The sequence below is a fragment of the Eubalaena glacialis genome, chromosome 18, assembly GCF_028564815.1.
Source record: "Eubalaena glacialis isolate mEubGla1 chromosome 18, mEubGla1.1.hap2.+ XY, whole genome shotgun sequence".
In the NCBI taxonomy this organism is placed as follows: Eukaryota; Metazoa; Chordata; class Mammalia; order Artiodactyla; family Balaenidae; genus Eubalaena; species Eubalaena glacialis.
Window position 1 is genome coordinate 19,944,816 of NC_083733.1, and position 25,493 is coordinate 19,970,308.

Genomic DNA, 25,493 nt, shown 5'->3' on the forward strand with positions numbered 1-25,493 from the left:
AAAAAAAAAAAACCCAAACACCTGTTAATAAGTAAAACCAAGCAAATTACTCACTACAGTAAAGATCACTACCTCGTGGTCTTAATAGGGTCAAGGAAGGAGGAGGTGAAAAGCAGGATATTTGTGAGGATTTGGGGGTCTAGTTTAAGGCCGGTCTTTCAATTTGTGGTTCGATTAGGATTAAGCGAAGTTCATGATAGAATAGCTTAAGATCGGTAAAATTGGAAGTACCGGGATGCTATCAGAAGATAGCCAGAAAGCATTGGGTCCTTGGTCAGGTTTCTCAAGATTTCTGAGCTTCAGGTTCCTCACCCGTAAAAGAGTTAGACAAGATTCAGTGAGATAACGTGTGACTCTGGCACACGGTAAGCGCTCGATAAACGGCGTTATCCTGTACTGATCTCTTTCCAAGCCCTGAGCTTTTTGCTTCGGTGCGTCGGGTGCCTCGGCCCCCGACGGCACAGCTGGAGCGGCCAGCTGACGGAGGACCGGGAACGGGTGTCGTTGCGCCCCTCGGCCGGCAGAGGCCGCTAGCGCGCCCTCCACCCCGGTGGCTCCCGCTCGCGCCGCCGCCTCCCCGAGCAGGGCTGCCCCGGCGGCCGCCTGACCGCCGCCCATCTCCCGCCACCGCGGCGGCCTCACGACCCTGCGGGAGCCCGCGGACATTGCAAACCCGGCGGAGCGCGGGGGGCGGCGCGGACCCTGCGGGAAGGGCGGCTGGGGGCGCGGCAGGCGCGGGCGGGCCGGCGGGGTCCTCGCGGGTCCTCGGCGGGCCCGGGGGAGGGCCCTCTTTGTGGCTGCAGTTGGCAAGATGGCGCCGGTGGGGGTAGAGAAGAAGCTGCTGCTGGGCCCTAACGGGCCCGCGGTGGCGGCCGCCGGCGACCTGACCACTGAGGAGGAGGAGGGCCAGAGCCTATGGTGAGACTGCGAGGCGGCCGGGCTGGGCTGGCCGGGCCGGGGAGGGCGCGGCCGGGCCGGACCGTCGGACAGACTAACGGGCCGTCGCGGGCCGGTCAGGTTCAGGCTGGCCCTGGGGCCGACCGCTGTGCCATTGTCCCCACAGGTCCTCGATCCTGAGCGAGGTGTCCACCCGCGCCAGGTCCAAGCTGCCGTCCGGCAAGAACATCCTGGTTTTCGGTGAGCGCCGGCGCCGGGGCGTTGCCCGGGGAGCTGGGGTGGGCGATGCAGGCGCCCTCTCACTGGTGCCAGCCTTCCTCTCCCCTGCCGCCTGCCCGGGAGGGCCTGGAGACCCTGGCTGGACAGCCTGAGAGTGGCCAAGTCCACCACGGCCGAGGTCAGGACGTTGCCCCTTTTCGAGAGCCCAGGGATGCTGGCACGGGCTCGTCGGCACATTCCTCAGTCTTTTGCCCGCTGCATCAGCTTTGCTTTAAATGTCCCTGACTTCCTGCGCTCATAGCCTTGAAGTTCACCGAACTGCAGGCGTAGAGAGGGGAGAGAGTAGATGAGGTTAGCGGAGGAAGCGGGCGAACGAGGTGACTGCGGGTCGTCGGGCTGTGAGGAGATGCCACAGGAGCCATTTCTCTATCTTGATGAGCGGTGCGCGGTGGGAGGGGCGCTGCAAAGGACAGCAGGCCTTGGAGTCCTCCCCAGGGACTTTTCCTACATTATTTTAGCCTTCACTGCTGGGTTACCTGGGTTAGGTCCCTCAGCGTCTCTGGTCTCCTTTCCTCATATAAGTGAGGGAGTTTGGCTGGGTTCATTCATACAACAGACCCATTTGTTGAGTGGGTCCTTGACTGTCGGTTGGGCACTGGGACAGCACAGACATCCCTCAGACACTACACGAGAATCTCAGTTTAATGAGACACAGATAGATGTGTTGGTGATTGCACTACACCATGTTGGGCATAGACAGATGATTCGGGGCACATCATATGGCTTGATGCTGTTTGGAGTTAGGTGTTTTGAAGGGTAGGTGTTAACGTGCAGGGGCCCAGAGGGTTAGTGTTTGCAGGAACACAGAGGTGACAAGGCGGGGGCGGGCGTTGGAAGTTACCACAGCCTCCTTGTGGAAGGTGACTGATGAGTTAAGTTCGAGGCAGATGTGGAAGGCTGAAGAGTCGATGCTTTTTCCTGAAGGCACCTGATTCTCAAGGGCCTTTTATTTTACCTCCATTCTCTGATTGTCACGGGAATCACTGTGAGGGTGGTTTTCCCACTGTTTTTGAGGGGAGTGGCTGGTCTTTAGTTGATGACCACTGCAGCAGGTAACAGAAGACCCTTAGAGGTCTTCACGAATTGGAGGATCAGGGGCACCAGATCTGTGTTTAGAAAGGGGGTGCTGGCAGCAGAGTGGCAGGTGGCTCAAAATGAGCAGGTACTGAAGTCAGGCTGAGTGCTCACCATGTCCAGATAGGATGTGGAGGGCCTGAGTAAGGTAGTGGCATTGGGGGTGGAAAGGAGGACTTTGAGCTGTGGAATGCCTTTCAGTTCTCATGGTCTGTAATTCCATATTACTAAACCCCAGGGGTGCTTAGTAGTGTTTTTTGGTGGTGGCTCTTTCTGATGTTTAAGGTTTCTTTTGGGGGGGAGGGAGAGTTGTTAGCTGGGTGGAGGGGGATGAGGAGGCGCTTGGTAATTACTAAGATAGTGCTTAAGAGTTTTGCTTAGGTCTGTAATTCTTTTCATCAGTTTCCTAGCCTTCAGGGTGCTTATGAAAGAAATGTACTAAAATCAAAAGTGAATAACAGCTTCATTCTTCATGATTATGAGGCAGGATCAGCCTTTTTTAGTTCAGAGTTCCTAGGCTTTAAGGTTAAATATATTCTAAAGATTTCTTGCTTTCCTTGTGGTAAAAGTTTATTTTGTGAGAAACTAGCCCCACCTTTTACTTTCACTTTTCCAGATGTGTGTCTTATAAATTATAGGTAGGGCCTGCGGACCTGCCTTCTTCTTTTCCTTGTGAGGTAAGGATGACTGCAGTAGATTGTCATTTTAGATGTTGGAAATTGCCGCCTTTATCACCTCTCCCCACCCTGACCACTCTTACAGCAGGTCCTGCTTTGTTTATGAATACAGGTGAGACCTCAATAGCAAGCTCTACATGAAAGTTATTTGTGTGAATGTCCAGACTCCCCATCCTTGCCTAGAATAAGCGGTACGCTTTGTCTTCTTACATGCATCACTTATAGGTGAAGATGGTTCTGGTAAAACAACCCTCATGACTAAACTTCAAGGAGCTGAGCATGGCAAAAAAGGAAGAGGCCTAGAGTATCTCTACCTCAGTGTCCACGACGAGGACCGAGATGGTGAGTGAAGCATTGATCCATGCAGGTCTCTGACTCCTCGGTTGCCACTCCTGCAACATGCCCAGGCATTCTCAATTTTCTCTTTAGGTCTAAGAGAATTAGTCACAGGGGAGTAGATGAAGTGTATCTCTTTGTAGGACTTCACCTACTTTTCTTTATAGAGTATGTTAGCAAAATGGGGAATGGGCCTGTTACCTGCTGCTCTGGGTAGCCCTTACTTAAAAGGAGAGACTGAGAGTAAAGTTTCAAATGCACATAAAAGTAAGAAACTGAGAAGGAAGTTTTTGGACTTCCCTGGTGGCGCAGTAGTTAAGAATCCACCTGCCAACGCAGGGGACACGGGTTCGAGCCCTGGTCCGGGAAGCTCCCACAGGCTGTGGAGCAGCTAAGCCCGTGCGCCACAACTACTGAAGCCTGAGCGCCTAGAGCCCGTGCTCTGCAACAGGAGAAGCCACTGCAATGAGAAGCCAGTGCACCGCAACGAAGAGCAGCCGCCTGCTCGCCACAACTAGAGAAAGCCCGCGTGCAGCAACGAAGACCCAACACGGCCATAGATAGATAGATAAAATTAATTAAAAAAAAAAAAAAACTAAGAAGTTTTTAAGTGCTTTGGACTTTTCTATGAGAGAAACACTTGGCAGACTGATCTGGGCACCATTGTTACTCTGCCTGGTTTTAGTGGAGAATCTGAAATTGATGTGGTTTAGAGTATAAAAGCTTAACAGATATTCACAAGAGAGTTTTGAGTCTTTTTGTGACAGTGTAGAAATGCTGATTGCTTGTGGGTTTTTGTTTTGTTTTGTTTTGTTTTGTTTTGTTTTTTTCCCCCAGTGGAGAGAATAGAGGCTCAGAGGTAATAATGTTCTCTTAATTTCTCATGTCTAGAATGTGGATAATAATCGTTTTCTACCTTCTGGGTAATTGAGATGGTTAAAAGTGCATGGTAAAAAAAAAAAAAGTGCATGGTAAGCTCTATTATGAGGATTAGATATCATTTAAAATTGTGATAAGTACGATTGTGAGTTGAATTGGAATAATGGTTTTTGGTTACCACTAGTCAGTAATACCTCCTTTGTAAACTTTTAGGCTTTGTGTTAGATCTTGAATGGCTCTAAAATAAATAATTATTAATGCCTACGTTTTTTTATTTGTAGAAAAGTGACCATGTAACCTAAGGATGAAATATCTTCATTAAATTACTTTCTTAAAATTGCGTTTACCCTTTTGTACAGTAAGGACCATGATGTAGGGGTGATTATATAAGGGGGAAAATCCCACCACCTCTGGTCCCCCATTTCCTTATTGCTAAAATGAAGAAGCTGAACCCAGGTCCTTCCTTGTACCTTAATTCTTCGAGCTCCAAGAATCATTTAAATAGAGGGAAAAACCCTTTAATCTTAACTTAGTAGTCATCTTAGAACCCCAAGATTTTATTCCTGTTCCTTCTTCCCTGGCTTCCTTTGCCATGCTGAACATTCTCTGAAGGATGTAAAAGAAAGGTAGGAGGTAGACCTGGTGCTAAGGGCTCTCCTTGTATAAGGAGAGCAGAGGCTTTCCAGTGCCCACCTAGGCCCACCGGAGTTTGTGTAGGTAGGGTTGGGACTCAGGGGTCACTGAGCTGGGCTAGGGGGCCTCATATGTCTGAGTGTTTTGCTTCCTGTCTTTGATGATTATTGTGGAAAGAACTTGGGCTTTGGAGCCAGGCAGAACTGGTTTGGAATCCACTCCGGTAGTCACTAGTTGTGACTGACTTAACCACTCTGCACCTCAGTTTCCTCATTTGTAGTATTGGGCGATGGTACCAATTTGTAGGTTGACAGAATGAAGAGGTGGCATGTGTCAAGTGTAGCTGAGTGCTTGAGACAGGTGGTAGGTCTAGTACCCTTTTGAAAGTACATGAAACATGGTGTAGATACTCTGACATTGCTATAGCTGCTTGTTTCAAAGGGGCATAAACATTTCATGCCAAGCATTAAAGTAACTATATTCACTTACCTTTGAGTTGAAATACATGTTAATTTTTATTTCAGATTCCTTAAGGTTGCCTTAAAAACTTTGATCTCTGCATTTATGGGATTTTTTTAAGCTGCCTACTTGCAAGTTCCTCTTTGATGAAAGAGTTGCCCTTACCTGTGGTTAATTATACATCTTTTAGCCCCAGTATTTTTTATTGTGTGGTGTGACTAGGTTATAAATATACATTTTGCAGGCAATCACCCAGGTAGAGAAAATCGGTTCTGGCTTGTCCTTGTTTTGTGGTAGGACATGGCATGTCAAGGGACCTCTGCCTTCAGGGTTGGGGGCATCCATTTAATGCCACATGTGGTATGTGTAATCTCCATGCACATGGGTGAGTTATATGTAGTGGGCAGTGGGAAGAAAGGCTAAAAAAAAGAACCGTGTCTGGTGAGGGGCAGACATTAAAATCTGTAGACTTCAGGTACAGTGCAGTGCAGTTTGTTTTTAGGGGGTTTTTTTGGCCACGCCGTGCAGCATGCGGGAGCTTAGTTCCCCAACCAGAGATCGAACCCGTGTCCCCTGCATTGGGAGCACAGAGTCTTAACCACTGGACCGACAGGGAAGTCCCAACAGTGCAGTATTTTTTTTTTTTTTTAATTAATTTATTTATTTATTTATTTATGGCTGTGTTGGGTCTTCGTTTCTATGCGAGGGCTTTCTCTAGTTGCGGCAAGTGGGGGCCACTCTTCATCACGGTGCGCGGGCCTCTCACTATCGCGGCCTCTCTTGTTGCGGAGCACAGGCTCCAGACGCGCACGCTCAGTAGTTGTGGCTCACGGGCCTAGTTGCTCCGCGGCATGTGGGATCCTCCCAGACCAGGGCTCGAACCCGTGTCCCCTGCATTGGCAGGCGGATTCTCAACCACTGCGCCACCAGGGAAGCCCAGTGCAGTATTTTTGAAGGCATTGGTAGAATCCAAGTCAAAACCGCTATCTGAAATGCATTAGAGTTTTGAAAGTATATCTAGATGTAGATACCTTTGTTGTACCGTTGAAATAAAGTTATGAATATAAAATTTTTCACAGCATGTTAGTGAATTGATTATACCCAAAAAAAGGTAGCTAACAGAAGACAGGTTTTTAAAGGGTAAGTTGCAATTTATTGGGGAAGAAGTTAATGAAATGATATTTTTGATAGTAGGATTTCTCCCTCATGGTGCTTTTATTAAAAAAAAAAATTTCTCAAAAAGATGTCTAAAATTTTTTTAAAAGTATATTATTAATTTGGAGAATTATCTTCTACAGTTTGATCATCCAGATGTAGTTTTAGAATCACATGCTTCATTAAATGTCAGCACTTGCACATTTGTCTGTATATGTTTTTAACTTTACTGTGGAAAACAGAACTACGTAAAAGCATAGACTATTTTGATGAACCCCAATATATCTATCACCTGCCTTCAGGTTACAAGTTCTTGGTCAATTTTATTTCAGCTGTACTCTCACCTTCTTCTCTTTTCACTCCACATTGGATTATTAAAGCAAATTTCAAACATTATATTTTTTTATCTGTAACTACTTCCATATGTATGTCTAAAAGATTAGGATTTTAAAAAACATAATCATATTATCATATCAAAAATAAGTGTAATTCGTTAATATTATCAGGCACCCCGTAATTCATATCTCAGTTTATATAAGTAATGAGTTTATCTTGGCATTTAAATACGAAGGTCCTGTCTCTTTGGCACTCTCTGTGGTATGTGAGCGCACTGTTTAGTGTGACTGACACAAGAAGAGCTTGTTTAACCACAGGCTCTTCGGCATAGCTTGCTGCCTCACAGATTGCTGATATCTTAGAAGAATGGATTATTTAGACTATGGTACAGTCGTCCAGGGAACATTTGTAGTTTTTATTAGTATCTTTTGATTCTTACTGAAAGCTAAAATGTCCTTCACAATTTACTGCTCAGACATTGCTGGAATCTTTTTGGATGTGGACACAGTATATTATGGTTGTTAAAAAATTTTATAGTTTAGACAGTTCACAAGGCACCTTGATGAAGAGTTGCTGTCCACTGAGCACTTGGACCCTTTTCTGGTTAGGATTTCTGTCTGTTCTTTGTGGAATTCTGTGGCTGTCACCTTTAAGTTCTTCCTTATGTGGCTCTTTCAGCTGTGCTGATGGTCATTGTCAGTAACTTAGCTTCACTTCTTTTCTTAGATCACACACGCTGCAATGTGTGGATTCTGGATGGAGACTTGTATCACAAAGGCCTGCTGAAATTTGCAGTTTCTGCTGAATTCTTGCCGGAGACCCTGGTGATTTTTGTTGCAGACATGTCTAGGCCTTGGACTATGATGGAATCTCTACAGAAATGGGCTAGTGTTTTACGTGAGCACATTGATAAAATGAAAATTCCACCAGAAGAAATGAGGGAGCTGGAACGGAAGTGTAAGTAAAACAGGATTTTCTTAATTGGAAAATTCACTCGTCTCTTTGGATGGTTCCAGCCACCTTCCTTTTCACAGTGTCAAGAGGCTGCAAAGCTTCCCTTACAGAGTGTTTGTGTTTTGTTTGCACCATTTATTTCAGATTTGCTTTTGTAGATTCAGTAGTCAAAAAGTCTTCAAAGCAGTCTTTATTTCAGCTGTCACAGTTGAAGAAAATAAATCAGTATTCCTTATTATTTTCATTGGTTCTCTTTTATAATAAGGGTTCTTCCCTCACCCCCAAAATGTGATCAGTTCTGTGAGTCTTTTTGCTGTTCTGTTAACTCGTGGTCTGCTGAGTTAGTATCAGTGGGTATAGAGATTTACTGGGATCTCTGCAGCTTGAGTCCATTTCCCTGGGATTCCATTGAGATCCTATGGACCCTCTTGTTGACAAGTTTAAAGGAAGACCCACAAAAGATAAATCTTTCAGTTCCTATCTTAGTTCCTTTGGGGATCCAGCAAATATGATTTTAGTTAGAAATAGGAAATTCATTTTTTTTTTTCATGAAAATGAAAAGATATTTTAAGACTCAGGGCATCCAAGCCCTTGTGAGAACAGAGAACTTTAAAGGAAGTTCTTTTTGTTTTGTTTTGTTTTTCCTTAATGTGGTTCGGAAGCTTGTTTTTCCTTTTCGTTGCTTCTGTGCAGTTACATCAGCTTCTGTTCACTTGCCAGGGAAATGGGAGGGGCAGGGGCTGGAGCTGTGGCAGCAGCAGTGCTGTCTTGGCCAGGGCAGTCTTGGCTTAGCTTAACCTGGCTTATTTCCACGGGATGACATCATTCCCTTTAGTGAATTAATGAGGACTTCTGGAGCATGGCACACAGGATCTTCAAACTTACTGGCAGAAGGGTTCAGAAATTTTGATGTGCTTTTCAAATCAGATTTCTTGCTGTGTGTCTTCCTGTCATAACTTCACTTGCTCCTGACTACATTAGCTAAAACAGGGAGTTTAACATATAATTCTTTAGTTTGCTGTGTGCATGTGTGTTTCCTGGGACACCCACGTGTACTGCAGTGATTGTTATGCAGCTCAGCGCATCTGTCCTCAAACACTGACCTTTCTAGATAAAGCCTATTTTTCCCCTGAAATAGAGACCCTAAAGACAACTTCTGAGAATAGTTCTGAGCCTGAAGAGCTGTTCTCCTTTCACTGCGCATTTACCATCGTACCCAGACTAGTGGGTTAATGCACAGGAGATTTCAGTTTCTGAACCTGTTTTCTTAGAGTCATAACCTTGTATAGATTTGTTAAAACAGAAAAAAAGGAAGAGATTGAGCCAAGGATATTTTTCTTTCCCAGCTAGGGAGAGTGTCTGCCTGGTGCCAGGTCTGTTCAAGGCATTGGGGATACATACAGCAGACAAGGTGCCCGCTCCTGGGGAGCTTATGCTCCCATGACACACTGAATTTATTTTGTGGTCTTAGTCATTGATGTCTGTGTTGCTTAGGATTAGATTGAGCTGCATGTGACACAAACCCAAAATAACAGTGGCCTAAACAAGACTGTTTTATTTCTCTCTCCTGTGAATGAAATCCAGAGGTAGTTCAGGCCTGGAAAGCATCTTGAGGAAGACAAGTCAAGGACCCTGGCTCCTTTGTGCTTACTGCTTTGTCATCTTTAGGGTGTGGTTCTCTTCCTCTTGGCAACCAGAGCTCCAGCCTTCACATCTGTGTTGCAGGCAACAGGAGGAAAAGCAAAGAAGGGCTGAAGAGTGTGTGCCTGCTGTCTTCCTAAGGAGACATTTCCTAAGGAGACATTCCCTAAGGGAATGTAGTCGGTGTGGCCGTGTGTTCTAAGTATCAGTGCTCGGTTTGGTTGTAAGGAGGAAGAGGAGAGGACACTGGAGGGCAGCTAGCGATTGCTGGAACCACATCCATGCCTCATGACTCTGGTTAACCTTCTGAGAGCCTCTCTTGTGTTCACCACCTTTCCTCTGAGGTGTTTGGAATGGTACTCACGCCTTTCTGTTACCCGTTGAAGGAGTGCCTTTGTTAGTGCTAGTTTTAGGTTACATTTTAATAAAGTGGTTGGCCATCCTCTTGCTTAGAGGACGCCCACTTTCCAGATTAATTGGACTCTAGGTATTGTATTGAATGAGCAAAGGGCTGTCACCCAACCTGCTTTCTGATCCAACACCAGTCTCCAATCTGCTGAGTTTGGAAAGCTGCTCCATGGCCAGCCAGTATCTTTCCGGATTAGGTTCCTCAGTGGTCCTGAATCTGTGGTAGCTGCTTGGCTGCAGGGTTTGTCTGAGGGAGAGGGCAGAGCAACCCCTAAAGCTGCCAGAAGGTGGTGCTTGTGTGTAGGTTAGTCTTGTCTTTCCTGCTTTGTGTCTGGGGCTTCACTTGCTTATCAAGTAGAGGAAAAAGATTAGGTGCAGTCTCTTGGGTCTTCTCAGAACTGTGGAACCAACCGGTGATCAATGAGGTAGAAGGGAAAAGAAGAGAAAGAGGCGGCGCTCTGCAGTCTCCTTCCCATAGCCACTCCCATCTGATGCTAAAGGGGAGCCCCTGGTGGGCTGATGGCCCCTGCTGTGAAATACTGGCCATCCCACCACCTAGAGAGAAACTGCTAATACTGTGGTATGTGTGTACCCTAAGGGAAATGCACATTTTATTATCCAAATTACACAGTCCTCACTATGTTTTTATCATTCCTTTTCACCACCTCCATTATGAATATTTGCTCTGCCTTCCAACTTATTTTCTAAAATGCTGAGTTATTAAAAACACATGTGCATTTCCTACTGTTTTTGGATAGCCGTAATTAAGTCATTCTTTCAGAGAATGAATAGCCTAGCCCAGGGTTTCCCAACCATTTTCATATCATGGCCTATGTAGAATACAGCAGTTTATACAGCATGCTGGGTAGTGGAGGTTTGTGGAGCAGACTGCTGGAGCTGCCCCATCCCTGCCTCCCTTCCACAGTCACTTAGCTTACCTGTAACCTGTTCCAGGCACTGCCATGCTCACTGTCTTGGAAGCCTGGTTGAGTGCCTCACGTGACCTTGGGCAATTATAGATATTACCCAAACAGTTAAGCCATTGTATTTTTCATTGACTTGAAGACTTGTTAAAATGCTTTTAAAGAGAAAATGTGGGAAGACTAAAAAGAGTACGTATTCTCAATTATATTTATATTATAAATGTAATTACATATGTAAATGTAATTACATACATATAAATTATATTTATATTATAACTCTAGAAAATGCAAACTAATCTGTATTGAAAAAAAAAGCGGATCAGTGGCTGCCTGGAGTTAGGGATGGTGTTGAGGAGAGGTGGGGAAAATAGATTACCAAAAGGTACAAGGAAACTTCTGGGGGTGATAGATAAATGCACTCTCTTGATTGTGGTACTGACTCATGGGTGTATTCATATGTCAAAAGTACCAAATTTAGGGAGTTCCCTGGTGGCCTAGTGGTTAGGATTCCAGGCTCTCACTGCCGTGGCCCGGATTCAATCCCTGGTCGGGTAACTAAGATCCTGCAAGCCGTGAGGCATGCCAAAAAAATAAAAAAATCAGATTTACATTTTAAACATGCGCAGTTTGTTGTGTGTCAATCTTGGCTCCATAAAGCTAAAGTAAAGCAGATTTAAAAAAAAAAAAGAGAAAATGTGGGAGCCTTTGATTTCTTAAGAGCCTTCAACAATCATCAGAAAACCCTTCTCTGTTTTTGTCCAAAATGCAATGCAGTAAAGATCTCTTGAGTATTCATTTATTGAATCTGAAGAAATAAACTGCACTGATGGTAAAAAAAAAAAAAAATCTCTTGAGTAGATTGTTTTTGTGTGTTTTTTTTTGTTTTTGGCCACGCGGCATTCAGGATCCTAGTTCCCCGACCAGGGATTGAACCTGCGCCCCCTGCATTGGAAGCGCAGTCTTAACCACTGGACTGCCAGGGAAGTCCCATGAGTAGATTATTTATATTGGCAATGAAATTATATGAATGAGCTTAATTAAAGAGAAGTTATAGAGATGAAATGTTATATCTGCGCTTTAGGGTTTAGGCAGTGGTTTTTTCCCAGTATTATATGAAAGACATTGTACTCCCAGATAATTCCAGAAGCTTATATAACAATAATCTAAAGTCTTTGTAAATTAGGACTCACTGTTTTAAAATATTCGAAACCTGTTCTGTGGGTGAAGAAGAGTACATGCACTTTTCTCTAGATTCTCTTTAATCTAGTTGTCTGTGTTTTCTCAGTGAGCATGTTGTGGATGAGAGTAAAAGTCCTTTTGGTCCTTTAGTCATGTTGTGTGTAGAAGAGTAGAGCTGCCGGCTCGAAGTAGCTTTAATCATGATGTCCTTGTTCTCTGGCCTGACATGTAACCTTGAAGCACCCAGGAAAAGGTGCAGGTCTGTGGACTTTGTGTTCACTTGCCTTAACCAAGACCATGGACCACTCTCAGCTTGAAGGCCCTCCTGTGGGGTTGCACCCATGGCCAAAATAGTGCCAAGAAGTAGATGTTGTATCACTCACCCCTTCTTGTGTTAGGCAGGAACAGGTCCGTGATACATGTGACTCAGGATCTCCTGAAGATGAAACTGAGTCCACAAGAGTGAGGATGATGAGGAGATGCAGATGGTGCTGCCAAGTCCAGCCTTGCTCTTTAGCACGGACGCACCTCAGCTGTATGGAAACAGCATGGTCTTGGTAATTCAGGTGGTTTCTAATGAGAACTCTGAGGAGTTTTATAAGTTGTAACCTATTCTAGTGGTTGCGTCTGTTGAAGTAGCACAGTTCAACTATCCTAATATTTTGAAAATGTAAAATATATAGGAAAAGTGTTGGGAATTCCCTGGTGGTCCAGTGGTTAGGACTTGGCTCTTTCACTGCCATGGCCTGGGTTCAATCCCTGGTAGCGGGACTAAGATCCTGCAAGCCTCGCAGCGTGGCCCAAAAAAAAGTGTTTTGTTTTGTTTTTCATAGTAGTAACTATTGAAGCCTTAGGAGTTTTTAAAAACCTGTTTAATTGTTAAGAGTTAGATGCAAATAAAGATGACCAGGGGAATATCTTTGCTGCTCTGAAGTTATACTGCTCAGACTGACTGAAAATATCAGAATTGGAATTTTGTATCACCACCCCTAAATCCCTAATATTGCAGTTAAGTCAGATGCAGTTAGGAAGTTTGTCACAACTCTTTATGTTTTGTGCTTATCACTACCTGCTTCAGTTTTCTAAAGCTGGCATGTGCATTTTTTATTGTGTGTGTGTGTGTAATTTTCTTTTTCTTTTTCACCTGTAGTTGTGAAAGATTTTCAAGACTATGTTGAGCCTGAGGAAGGTTGTCAAGGTTCCCCACAGAGAAGAGGGCCTCTGACCTCAGGTCCTGATGAAGAAAATGTTGCCCTGCCTCTTGGTGACAACGTGCTGACTCATAACCTGGGGATCCCAGTGTTGGTGGTGTGCACAAAGGTGTGTGCCAGGGAATTGTACGCTTGGCTGGGTTTGGCAGTGCAGCAAATAAATAAAGTGCATTAAGAAAAAAAATCCAGTAAACAACAAACAAAAAAATGGGGGGTTTGAAAAGTTCTTTGATCCTAGTCAGAGCCACTAGGTTGCCCAACTGCAGCATGTGCCATTCACATCATATTCTGTGAGAATGGAGCCCTGTGGAGTGTGCAGGGCACAGCCATGTCCAGTGGGCCTGTTTCCTGATGTGACCTTGTTTGATTCTTAGAGCAACTGTGAGGTGATCAGGGCTATCATATCCCTGCTTTATAGATGTGGAAACCGAGGCCCAGGATGAAAGAAGAATCTCCAGTTTCTTTTCACTCTTGTCTATTTATTTAATTAACGCTTGGACTTTGGGCTGTGGCTGCCTTCTTTTTTTTTTTTTTTAATTAATTTATTTATTTTGGTTGCACTGGATCTTAGTTGCGGCTGGCGGGCTCTTTAGTTGTGGCATGCAAACTCTTAGTTGCAGCATGCATGTACGATCTATTTCCCTGACCAGGGATTGAACCTGGGCCCCATGCATTGGGAGCACAGAGTCTTAACCACTGCACCACCAGGGAAGTCCCATGGCTGCCTTCTTTGAAGCTATGATACTTTTATTACTGACAAAGACAGTGTTCCCATCCTTAGCAGGCAGAGAGGCAAAAAGATGACTCCTTTCTCTTTCTATCTTACCTGCAGTGTGATGCGGTGAGTGTCCTGGAGAAGGAGCATGATTACAGGGACGAGCACTTTGACTTCATCCAGTCACACCTACGGAGGTTCTGCCTCCAGTGTATCCTTGGGGCGCTGTGTTGGGGCCCAGGGGCACAGGCTCCCCTCTGTGTGTGCTAATCCAGGCTTCCTCCACATGGGGCATCTTCAAAGAGATACAGTACTTCCTGAATCCAGAATAGTCTTTTGCCAGGGTGAAACTGTATACATCAGCGGTCCCCAACCTTTTGGGCACCAGGGACCGGTTTCATGGAAGACAGTTTTTCCACGGACCACGGGGGGCGGGGGAGGGTTCAGGCAGTAATGCGAGTGATGGGGAGCGGCAGATGAAGCTTCACTCGCTTGCCCACTGCTCACCTCCTGCTTTGCGGCCCGGTTCCTAACAGGCTGAGGACCAATACCGGTCTGTGGACCCGGGGTTGGGGACCCGTGGTATACATCATTTTACTTTCTAAAAGTTTACTGTGTTGGAATTTGAGACTTAATAATTTGTGCCTATTTTTGATTACTTTTTATTTTTAATGGTGTACATTTGATAGGCTTTTTGTATTAAGAAGAAAGCTGATATGATAATTTTATTGCAAATTATTTTTATCATATCTTGGAAATCTTTTTAAACTTTGCTTTTTTTATAGAAAAGGTTAATTACCCAACATGATAGTGTTTTGGCTGCTACAGGGTTTCCTTTATGTTTATGTTTTGTGCTGTCCGTGAGAGAGATGCTGTGTCAGCAGACTTTTGAGTCTTGTTTCTGTAAAAATCCAATAGCAGTTGGTGCCATCATCCCACATCCTGGGCGGGACAGGGTAAGGGTGGGTTCCGCTACTTCCTTTGGGCTCTTAAGCTTGTCCAGCTCAGTGGAGGGTGCCAATAATATGTAGGTACCCAACTCTTGTATGCTTAATGACCAACTTGATCACATGTGGGCATCTGTCTGGGAAAGAATCTGTGTACCTTGGATATGCTGAGGGTTTTCCTGGACTACCCTCAGAATCATTAAGTTGACTGCTTGGGACGCAACCTGATGGGTCAGAAGACAACAGTTTACATGTTCAAAAATGAACTACGTGGCCCGCTATCGTCAACATGCTTTATGCTTTTGACCTGCTTCTTCTGCTAGTATTACTTTTTTAGTTCTTAAAATGTTAACACTTTCTATTAATCATGTGTTGATCAAAAACTGAGTATCCTGTGACTATACTTTGAGGATTGTGCTTGTATGTATTTGCTTTTGTCTCCTCTTGCAGTGAATTGGTTTTCCTTAAGCAGATTGATTAGATGGAGCGGCCTTGATTTACACATCAGTGAAGGAAGAGAAAAACCTCGACTTGTTGTATAAGTACATTGTTCATAAAACGTACGGTTTCCACTTTACCACGCCTGCCTTAGTTGTGGAAAAGGAAGCAGTTTTTATGTGAGTTCTTTATAGGTGATGCTTTCAAATGCTTCTCTTCTTGGTACATTTGCTCTTTACATTTTATCCTTCCAAGTAAGATGGCTCTGTCTCTCTCTTATACAGCCAGCTTTCTACTACCTTGGGGCAAAGTGCTTGGAGTTGGACCTCATAGGGGGTATATACACCCACCTTTCCATCTCTGCTGTTTTCCAGATTACTTGCCATTCTGCTTCCAGTCTGAGGGAACTGGGTGGAGTGAGGTCAGGGGTGCTGCCTTTCTTCATTGAGAGCAAGTTGCTAAAACATTTTTGCCACTTACCGTCAACTCTGGTAGAATACCGGCTGAGTGAGGGAGTTGCAGTATAGGGAATTGGCGCTTTGAGGATCCTGAACGTTTTCTGTTGAAGCATCTGGTTTATTGGCATCCATTGACAGGGATGACTGCCTACGCCCTCCCTCGCGCCCCATCAGCTTGGGCTTTGGCTGTACTGAATGCCTGTTGTGTTTCCGGTGTTTCACATTTGAGGAGCCACTGGGGCTGATTGTCCTGGGCAGAGACTTGGATACCTGTTAGTCCGAATTTGTGTCATTCTCTCAGTGGAGAATGGTGAGTGTTGTGGATGCATAAATAAAGGTTGAATGTGTGGTCTCTGAGAGGACTTGTGCTAGTATCATGTTTTTAGGCTTAGATATCCTCTTAAGAAAGAATTACAGTTTGTTCAGCAAATACTGAGCACTTTCTCGGAGACCAGGTTCTATGCTGAGGGCAGAAATGAATGAGATGTGGTCCCTGCACATGGCACTTTAAGGGACACACACAGCCGAGGAGGGGTAGGGCAGTACTGGGGTAGTAGAGGCAATGTGGCAGGGAGAGCAGAGGAGTGATGCTGAGAGGATGAGTGGTGCGTGCCAGGCAGGCCAGAAGGAGTGGTGGAAGGGTGGGAGAGTCTGGGAGAAGACTGAAGGTGTGAAAGCCGAGAGCTCTCAGGGGACCAAATAGGCTGCCTCCTCAACATTTAGGGAGAGCCTCACTTGGGCTCTTCCCAGACAGCAGACATAGAGACTTAGACTGCTTTTAGAGAATCGTTGTCTAGAGCAGTCAGGCCAGCACCAAAGCCACAAGCTCTCAGTGAGTGGTATGCTTTTGGAGTCAGTCAGTACCCAGATCACTTGTGATCCTGAGGAGAAGGAGGATCTGGGAGACTGGATGTGTTCAGGGCTGGTCTGGAGTGGAGAAGAAGCTCAGAGCTTCTGAAGGTGACACGGGTCATGGCAGTATCTTGATCATGCTCTGTCCCTTTGCACCTTTGGTCCTGTTGGTAGTTGCCTGTTTGGGAGCCGGTGAAGTCGTCGGAGCCATTGGGGTGGAGAGCCCTGGCTAAGCACCTTCTCGGTTATAGGGCTATGGAGCAGGAGTTGGATGGAGAATGAGAAGCCTGTGGGAACAATCAGTTGCCATCTTTTAGAGCTTCTAGATAAAAGTATGTCATGTAGGGCATTTTACAATTGTTCCTTACCCTAGGCTGCAGCTTAACTTAATGGAACCTGGGTGCCATCCTGCCCTGCGATGTCAAGCTGGGCAGCACCCACATGGGATCCTCAAGAACTCCTTGTGTCCCTCTGGTTTGAGGCCCAGGATAGTGCAGGTCCTGCTACTCCCCTTGGCTCCAGGGTACATATTCACACATCAGTAAAATTAACCAATCCATAAGAAAACTGCTGTCAGAAAGAAGAGTTCTCAGAGAAACAGCTCACAGGGGTGTCTTCATACCAAAGCCCAGAGAAACAGCCCTATCCTGAGCTCTATCCTATGTGTTGCTCTGTATTCTCCACTCTGTCAGAACAGGGCCCCATTGTGTCCTTGTTCTTCTCGGCAGAGTTGTGGAAAAGCTCTGAACACTTCCTGTGGGTCAGCATGTACAGTCAGTAAGATCTCGCTCTGGCTCCTTAGGCCTTGGGCCTCATGAACTCAGTATGGAGCAGGACCTGTGAGGTTGAGCTGATGAACTACACTTGCAGTGAATATTGGCTTGTCTGCCAGAATCTACAAGCCGGCCCAGCAACTACAGACCAGAACCTGTGGGAAGGGATCTCAGCCGGGAGTCCTCTCTAACCCAGAGTGTGCTGAGTATTCCATAAGGCAGTCCCAGGAAAAGCAAGTCAGTCTCTGTGTCTTTGCCTTTAGACCTGCAGGCTGGGACAATGAAAAGAAAATAGCTATTTTACATGAAAATTTCACAACTGTGAAGCCAGAAGATGCATATGAAGACTTTATTGTGAAACCTCCTGTGAGAAAGGTACCCAAATCAATCACTTTAAGAGTTGCAGGTGGGGAATTCCCCAGCGGCCCAGTGGTTGGGACTCTGCGCTTTCACTGCCAAGGGCCTGGGTTCTATCCCTGGTTGGGGAACTAAGATCCCACAAGCTGCGCAGCGCGGCGCCCCCACCAAAATAAAAAAAGAAATAGTTGTAGGTTTTTTTCATGGGAAAAGAAACTTATAAAGAAACAAGTCTTACACATTGAACCATTTGGGGGGGTAAAAAAAAATAATCCCAGGGCCTTTTAAAAAAAGTCTTTAGATGAAGTCGTGTTATGTAATTGGCTCTGGGTGGCATGGCATGAGTGATGGAGTGCCACTGCTGCCTCTGGATTACTGTTAGTAGATCCCACTTGCTCCTGTGATCGCCTGCAGACCCGGATCTGGGAGGTATTGTTTAGAACCTGCCAGACTTAAAAATGTCATTTGGCCATATGCCAAGGCTGGTCTGGGAGCAGGGTCTTTGCCAGGCTAGAAAGACTTGACCTCTGCAGTCTCCGCAGGGACTCCCCAAACCCATGTTGAGACATGAGCACAAGATTCTCCTTTCAGCATGGATTTTGACAAGTAGTTGGGGGTGTTCTTGGTCTATGACCACGAATGAGTGTGTCACTTCACTTCACAGCTGGTCCACGACAAAGAGTTGGCAGCGGAGGATGAGCAGGTGTTCCTAATGAAGCAACAGGTAAGAAGACCAGTGAGGCCAGAGCAGAGGCCTTCTCATGAATGAAACCAGCTCCCTGGCGTGAGGCGGGGGTATCACAAAGAGCTTGCAGGGACAAAGGGGTTGCTACCAGTTCTTGTTCTCTCCCATTTCTAGGATTGGTACAGGGTAGGGGGCCCCTCAGAGGATCCCCTTCCTGCCTTGCAGATTCTCCTACAGTGATAGGCTTAGTATCTTATTAAGTACCTGTTCTGTCTGCAAATGTAGGTTTTCTGGCATAGTACTTCCCATGTTGACAGTTTACCAAACGCCCTGACCTCACTTCCGTTAGTTCACATAGCCCCACACAGCCCTGTGCATGAAGGCAGGTGAGCTGATATACACATTTTGTAGGTGAGGAGAGTAAACCCAAGCTGACAGTTCAGAATGCAGACCCAGTCCCACCTTTCTGTTTCACTGAGAGTGGTGGTAGACACATCATGGGTTTGCCTGATGATGCAGGCAGGTCAGCAGGGGGCGTTGATTTTTTTTTTGCCAACTTTTCCTCCCTTTTGTGCTCTCCTTGCTTCTTTAGCTTCAAAACTGGTTACTGGGAGTATTTTTTGTTCACCATATACCAAATTGCTCAATTTAAATATTTTGCATTTATAGTGTAGAACCTCTGACTTGGTTGTTGTTAATGGTGCTCTCTAGTGGAATACTTGGAAGTGTTTCTCCAGACCTTCAGTGCACTCTGCAGGCCTTGGTTAATGGTCGGTGTGTCCCTCTCTTTGCAGTCACTCCTTGCCAAGCAGCCAGCCACACCCACGAGAGCCTCCGTGAGTACCTTAAACTAAACAGAGGGTCAAGGCCCAATGTCATGTCTTCAAACTTTATACCATTATTTGTGAGAGCTTACATTTGTGTGGGCTTTTGTATATTCAGAGGGAATTTGGTCCCCCTAAAAGCCCAGGGCCAGGAACATGGTAGGAACTCAGAAAACATCTGATGAAGGAATACAGCTCTGGGAATTAGAGTGAACAGGTTTCGTTATCTTGGTATCTCTTCTCTCAGGAGAAATTGGAATCTAAAAAAGGGACTGAGCTGGGCGCAAACTCCCATTACTGCCACCCTTCTCCCTAGACTGTGAAAAATACCCTGCAGAAGCACGTCTTCATTTTTGGAATATGTATTTTCTGTTATTTTTATGCCTGTGTGTGACTTGGGCTGGTTTTGGACTTAGGAATCCCCTGCAAGAGGACCCTCTGGCTCTCCAAGAACCCAGGGCCGGGGAGGGCCAGCCAGCGTGCCTAGTGCCTCCCCAGGCACGTCAGTAAAGAAGCCGGACCCAAACATCAAAAGTATGTATCCTGTCTCTTTGGAGAGTGGTTTAGTCCTAGGCCTCATTCCAACTTTAGGGGCTGAGTAGCTGGGTTTGGAAGGTGGAGACTCAAGGCAGCTGAGCTGTTTTCTTTCCCAAGACGGGCTGCTTTCCACTTCCTCTTGCTGAGAGAGAGGGAGTTCATGGTTGGCAGAGACCAAGGCCCGTTCCTTTGTTGGAATTGGTGGCCCTTGCACCTGGCTTTGTTTAAGACCTTGGTTAGGCCTCTCTATATTCAGAGAAGAATACAGCATAAGAAGTCACTTTAAAATGTATATTTTGAGTTCTTGGTTTTGTTGCTTATTAGGTTTATATTATTACCATTTATGAATTGTCACTTGTTTTGTCAAGCTCAGTTACTTACTAGTTTAAGTAGCCCTTACCCCAGTGACTTAATAATACCCCAAGATGTTGGCTGCAGTAAAACCCTCAAATTATATTTAATTCTTGCATGTTCGATGACTGTCTTCTATTCTGAATGAGAGCTTTTCACAGCAACTTTGGAACGTTACGGGCTTATAAAACTTTGAAAAACACTGCCTCATGGACAGGGAGATGATGTGGAGCACAGGTTACCTGTTATGCCTCTGAACAGGTTGGAACTCTAAACAGGTTTCCACTTACTAACTATGCTAACACATCATCAGCCTTAGCAGTGGCAGTGTATACGGCATCATAGTGAATGAATCTGCTCAGTATCCTAGGAAGATCATAACCACAAATGGATAATTCCAAGCTGAAAAATAGTTTGTTGCTGTTTAATTGAGTCATTCAGTTTGTGTGATGCTTTTTTTCTTAATGTTTCCTTAGATAATGCAGCAAGTGAAGGGGTGTTGGCCAGCTTCTTCAATAGTCTGTTGAGTAAAAAAACAGGCTCTCCTGGAAGTCCTGGTGCTGGTGGGGTGCAGGGCACAGCCAAGAAGTCAGGTACTGAAGGGCCCCCAAAGACTTAGGACCCTTGTGATCGAGGAGTGCTGGAAGGTGGGGTGGTGGACAGGAGAGTCTGCTTTCACTGACCTGCAGACCCCTCGATGTTCTGAACAGATTTCCACCTTACACTGAGCAGTATACTTTACAGTAGGATTACCTTATTACCATGCGTGTTTCTTGGTACATTTAAGGTGGGATTTATGTATATTCAGGTTCTCAAGAACTGACTGTTGGGTGAGTTGAGGTAGATCCTAAATATTGGGCTGGCCAAAAAGTTCATTTGGGTTTTTCCGTAACATCTTACGTAACGAACTTTTTGGTCAACCCAGTACATGGCCCGGGTGTAGAAGTTCTGTCCGTTGGAAGTCATGGTCTAGAGTGTACCATTGACATTTTATTTACTCTCTTTAATTTTCTGTGTTGCTTTATAAGGATTTTGCTCACTCTACTGCCTCCAGTCTTGCCGTCAGCTGCCTGTGAACCCTCACTGTCTCACTGGAGGGTCGTCATTTTCTCCTCCATGAAGCTCCCCACCCTTGTCACACATAGACATCTCTGTGACAGCCCACCCATCTGTTCTTCCGTGTGGGCACATAGGGCAAGTCTATGTCTTGGAGGTCTCTGAAACAAAAGAACCAGGTTCCTTGGGATTTACAAATTTTCCCAGAAAGCTTGAGGCCATTTCCAAAGGGTTTTAATTTTCCATTAGCTATAAGGAATATTAATAGAGTATTTTCCTTAATTGGTGTTTTCCAATCAAAGAAAACCCTCAAGAAATCACTCCATCCTCAGGTCAGCCTGTGCCTTCAGGTGCTCTTGAGCTCTTGGAGACTCAGAGTCTGTCTGATCTGATGGCCCAGGCTATAAGCTGGTATTCCCTGGGAGGAAATAGGAGTCACTTCTAGGCCCTAGTTAGTGTTCAACAACAAAAAATATGTGCACCAACTTTGTGCAGTATCGAAATGGCCAACCTTAGTCTTATATTCTTATTGAAATATGGTGTTTCCAGGATATCCATGTGAGTCAGTTGTAATTAGTAACAAAACATAAACAGCTGTTCTGTCTGAGGCACAGAAAGTCGTTTGCTGCATGCCAGAAACTCAAATACCACCTCTAGGAAGATGGGTGATGAGAGTGCATAGGGGTGAGAGGGTTTTCAGAAAGGCCTTTGTGTTTGGCCCAAAGGCACCCCCAGGCAGGGGGCAGTAATGTAGTCGGGGAGCCCAGACCTGTGGCATTTGGAATTAAGAAGGGCTGAATTAGAGTCTGTCTCCTTACAGCCATTGCAATGAAAAAAGACTTTCCTCATTCTTATTGGAGTTATTATCACCAAAAATGATTATAGAAATCTGTATAATTTTAAATGTCCCTTTTTAAAAAAATTTTTTTCTGCTCTCATCACTGCTGCTTTTTTTTTTTTCTTTAAAGGACAAAAGACTGTGTTGACAAACGTTCAGGAAGAACTGGATAGAATGACTCGAAAACCAGACTCCATGGTAACAAACTCTTCAACAGAAAATGAAGCCTGATCCTCCTTAAAAAGTGCATATGTAAAATGACCAAATAACTATATTGATCTGCTCTAAGACCAGGATTTTTCTGATATGGCACATGCTATCAGTTTTTTGGGGCAGGGGAGATGAACTTAAAAAAAAAAAACAAAAAACTTCATTGGCTTGTCCGAGTGTGAAATGCACCTTTAGGAAGGTTATGTGTCAGACCCCTTTGTGAAGGATAACCCTTGGACTCTCAGGCATGTGGCTCTCTCATGGGCAGCAAGTGCAGCTGGGCTTCTTGGGGAGGGGAAGGTAGATGGAGAGAAAGAGGGCCCACTTACTTTCAGGGTGGAGCCAATGAGACCAGGAAGTCATTGATCAGATGGTGGCTAGTCCGACCAGTTGCATGTTAACAGATTCACTTGTTCTTGGGAAGCAGATTAAGTAGCAGAAAGTCCAGGAAAGAGAAAGACTGAAAGGAGGAATGAGAGAAGTGTTGGTAGGGAAGCTGAATGTTGCAGGAAGTGGAGGAGGAGGAGATGAGCAGTGTTAGTAAATACTGTGTGTTCAGTAGAAGTCGAATAATCATTTTTAAGACTTAAAATCAGAAGCATTTCCAAACTAAACACTAAGCAAAATGGGAATTGGACTTGTTCTGAATGCATCTTTAACTTATGAAAGATGTGTTAAGTGTGGGGATGCCTGAGTCAGGTGGAGCCGGTATGGGGGTGGGGAAGATGGCAGCTGCCCAGGACGCACATGCTTAGCCCAGGCCATGTCCTCGTGGGAGGTGTTGGGCTCCACGCATGTGTGTCGTGGGGCAGTCACTGTGGGGTATGTTTAAAGTCAGCAGTTACAAAATTAGTTTACTTTGAATTGTGTTTTCTAAATAGCTTCTGCTTTGTTTTAAAAATTTTTTTTTTTTAACTACCACAGGCTGGCCTACTAGTAGAGAATGGGTGACCAACCTCTCATTTTACCATAATGCAGTGTGCTACAGAAAGTTTGAAGGAGGTTTTTAATGTAAATAAACTCCAGTTAATTGGCTTACACCAGTCCCTGCCTTATGGTCATTGGAAACCTTCGTGGAGTTCCACTGTTGCAAAAGGGTTTTGTCCTAGCTCCCTGGTCTGATCAGTGCTATCAGATGGACAAATAAGTGTGAATGTTTTATATTGAAAATGGAAATGATACATTTCTCTTGTTTTATGTTTTTCATAAACTAGCATTTTTTTCTTATGGAAATAAGTGTTTCAGGTGTCTCCATTTAGGGCAAATTCATGCACATTGTCATGTCACACCATCATCCTGGAAGTGACTTCTATGGATTTTAAATGGCACTTTTAATTTTATACATGACACAGAACATTGAAATGCAAACACTACCATTAATTTAATGTATAAAACATTTGTTGTCAAATCAAGGGAAAAACTACAGTTCACTTATGTGGAATTTACTTTTTTTATATGAATGTTTGTTGTACTGTGTCTAAGCCTAACTTCCCTAATGTCATTACTTTTACATACCAGATTTGACTGACCACTAACCATACTGGGCATAACTTAATATCGTATGTTATATAACAAGACTCTAAGACTGTCTTGAGTTGTTTTTCTGTAAAGGTCTGAACACTGTTAAGGAGAAAGCTGAGTATTTACTTGCCTTTCTGACAAACATAAAAATGTGTTTCTTGTGCCAGTCTTATTGTTGAAAATACACTTTTTCCCCCCTTTTTAATTCAGTTGTTTTTTTTTTTTTAAGTATTATGGCTTCCAGTTACCAGATTTTCCAGGTAATGACAGTAAACTGACTTGGAATGATGGTTGTGGTATAATGACCAATAGATGCCAAACAGCTTGTGGCCACACAAATGATGGGGTCACTTATTCCCTCCATAGCAGCTGGCAGGGGCAGGGGGCACAAAATGAGTGACCTCAGAAATAAGAAAGAATTCTTCGAACGGCACATGCCTAAGAGGGATACAGTGTGATTTTAAATTTTAATGCAAAACTTTACTTTTTGTTTATTTTTTATCATTTAAACTGAGAAGCACTTTTTGGTGTCAATATAAAATGTACTAAAACCGAAGAAATGCTAAGACACCTGTCTTGTGAAGGAAGGTTTCTTGGAGATCACTTTAGTTTCTCATAACAAGTGGATACTCCTAGGATCAGAAGAAACTGATGTATAGATAGTGTCATGTGCTCAGTGGTTGCCAAAGTCTACCAACTTTGGGGAGCTGCAGGGTTCTTTTTTGGGAGGGTGGGAGGAGGGAGCATATTTTTTGTTATTTTGGGATTTTCGTGCATTGGAACCAAAGGCCAAACAATAAACAGCCTTTACTTTTTAAAGTAAAATTCATTTCATTTGCAGAATACACTTGTATGGTAGACTGTTAAAGATAATTTTATGACTATTTATGTACATTGTAGTGGTTACATCTGCTGTTTGTCTTTAAAATGGAAAAGTCAAAGAAATAAGCCCAACCTTGAAGATATGGCCACGATAAAGGCCATGAATTGGTCTTTCCTAAAAATGCAACGGGTATGCTGCTAGAATTATTTAATTTTGTTTGCACTTTTTTTTTTTTTTTGGCTTGGCATTTTTAAACCAGTATTTAAACTGAAGATGTGTTTTATTAGTTTAACAAAGTTGAAAGTGACTGCTCTGTACATCATGACCTTAACAATGTTGATGCTGTAAGTGAAAGTTCACTGTTGTCTCTATACTAGGTTTATTGGTGTTTTTAACTTAAAATTAGGACTGCAGATTATTCCCCCACCAGCCTTAGTCCAGGGGTGTGGCTCTATCCGAATGCAGTATGCAGTCATGTGGAACCTTGCTTTCTAGTGCTGGAAAAGAAGATGTCTCTAATTACTGGCTTCAATAAACACGAATCCAGACTGCTTACAATTTTTGGTGACTTTCTTTGTGATAAATCATCCCCCTGGAGATACACTGAATTGTCTGCTAGTCATATAAGGTATCTACCATGTAGCTAAAAATGTATACCTCTCTCATTTGAAATTATCAGAAATTCTGTTAAAGAATATTTTAAAACCATATTTTGAGATATGTGGAGTTCCAGGCTGTAAGTAAAGTGCAAGGAGTGTGAGTTGTCCAACATATTTTCTTGTCTATTAGGTAAGTTTTTGACTGTCTGAATTGGGCTAAGAAATTTTCTCTTAACTAATTTAGAAGCCTTGAGGATTCATAGAGGAATTTCAGAGCAGCTGTACCATAATGCTTCTCACCTGCTGAAATGGGCAACAGTAAAGTATGTTTAAGAAAATTGGACACTTTATATTAGAGATGAATTGTGTTTCTGATTATTACAGTTTAAGCATGTTGAATTTTCTGTTCTTTAAAGCTGATTTATTACACAGATTTTCTCCCCAAATTTTTATTTTGAAAAATTGTAA

The 25,493-nt window shown here is 44.2% G+C and overlaps 1 protein-coding gene and 1 pseudogene across 1 annotated transcript; both read left to right on the forward strand.

The window, feature by feature from the left end:
• Positions 1–783: 783 nt before the first annotated feature.
• On the forward strand, positions 784–24,984 carry DYNC1LI2 (dynein cytoplasmic 1 light intermediate chain 2). Its single transcript, XM_061174021.1, has 13 exons — positions 784–918; positions 1,064–1,137; positions 3,153–3,269; positions 7,452–7,682; positions 12,981–13,150; positions 13,874–13,967; positions 15,185–15,320; positions 17,488–17,599; positions 18,246–18,305; positions 19,061–19,102; positions 19,507–19,624; positions 20,455–20,571; positions 22,003–24,984. Exons 1-13 carry the CDS (start codon positions 812–814, stop codon positions 22,101–22,103), a joined length of 1,479 nt encoding a protein of 492 aa, XP_061030004.1. The 5' UTR covers positions 784–811; the 3' UTR covers positions 22,104–24,984.
• Positions 15,740–16,842, forward strand: LOC133078856 (uncharacterized; annotated as a pseudogene).
• Positions 24,985–25,493: the final 509 nt, after the last annotated feature.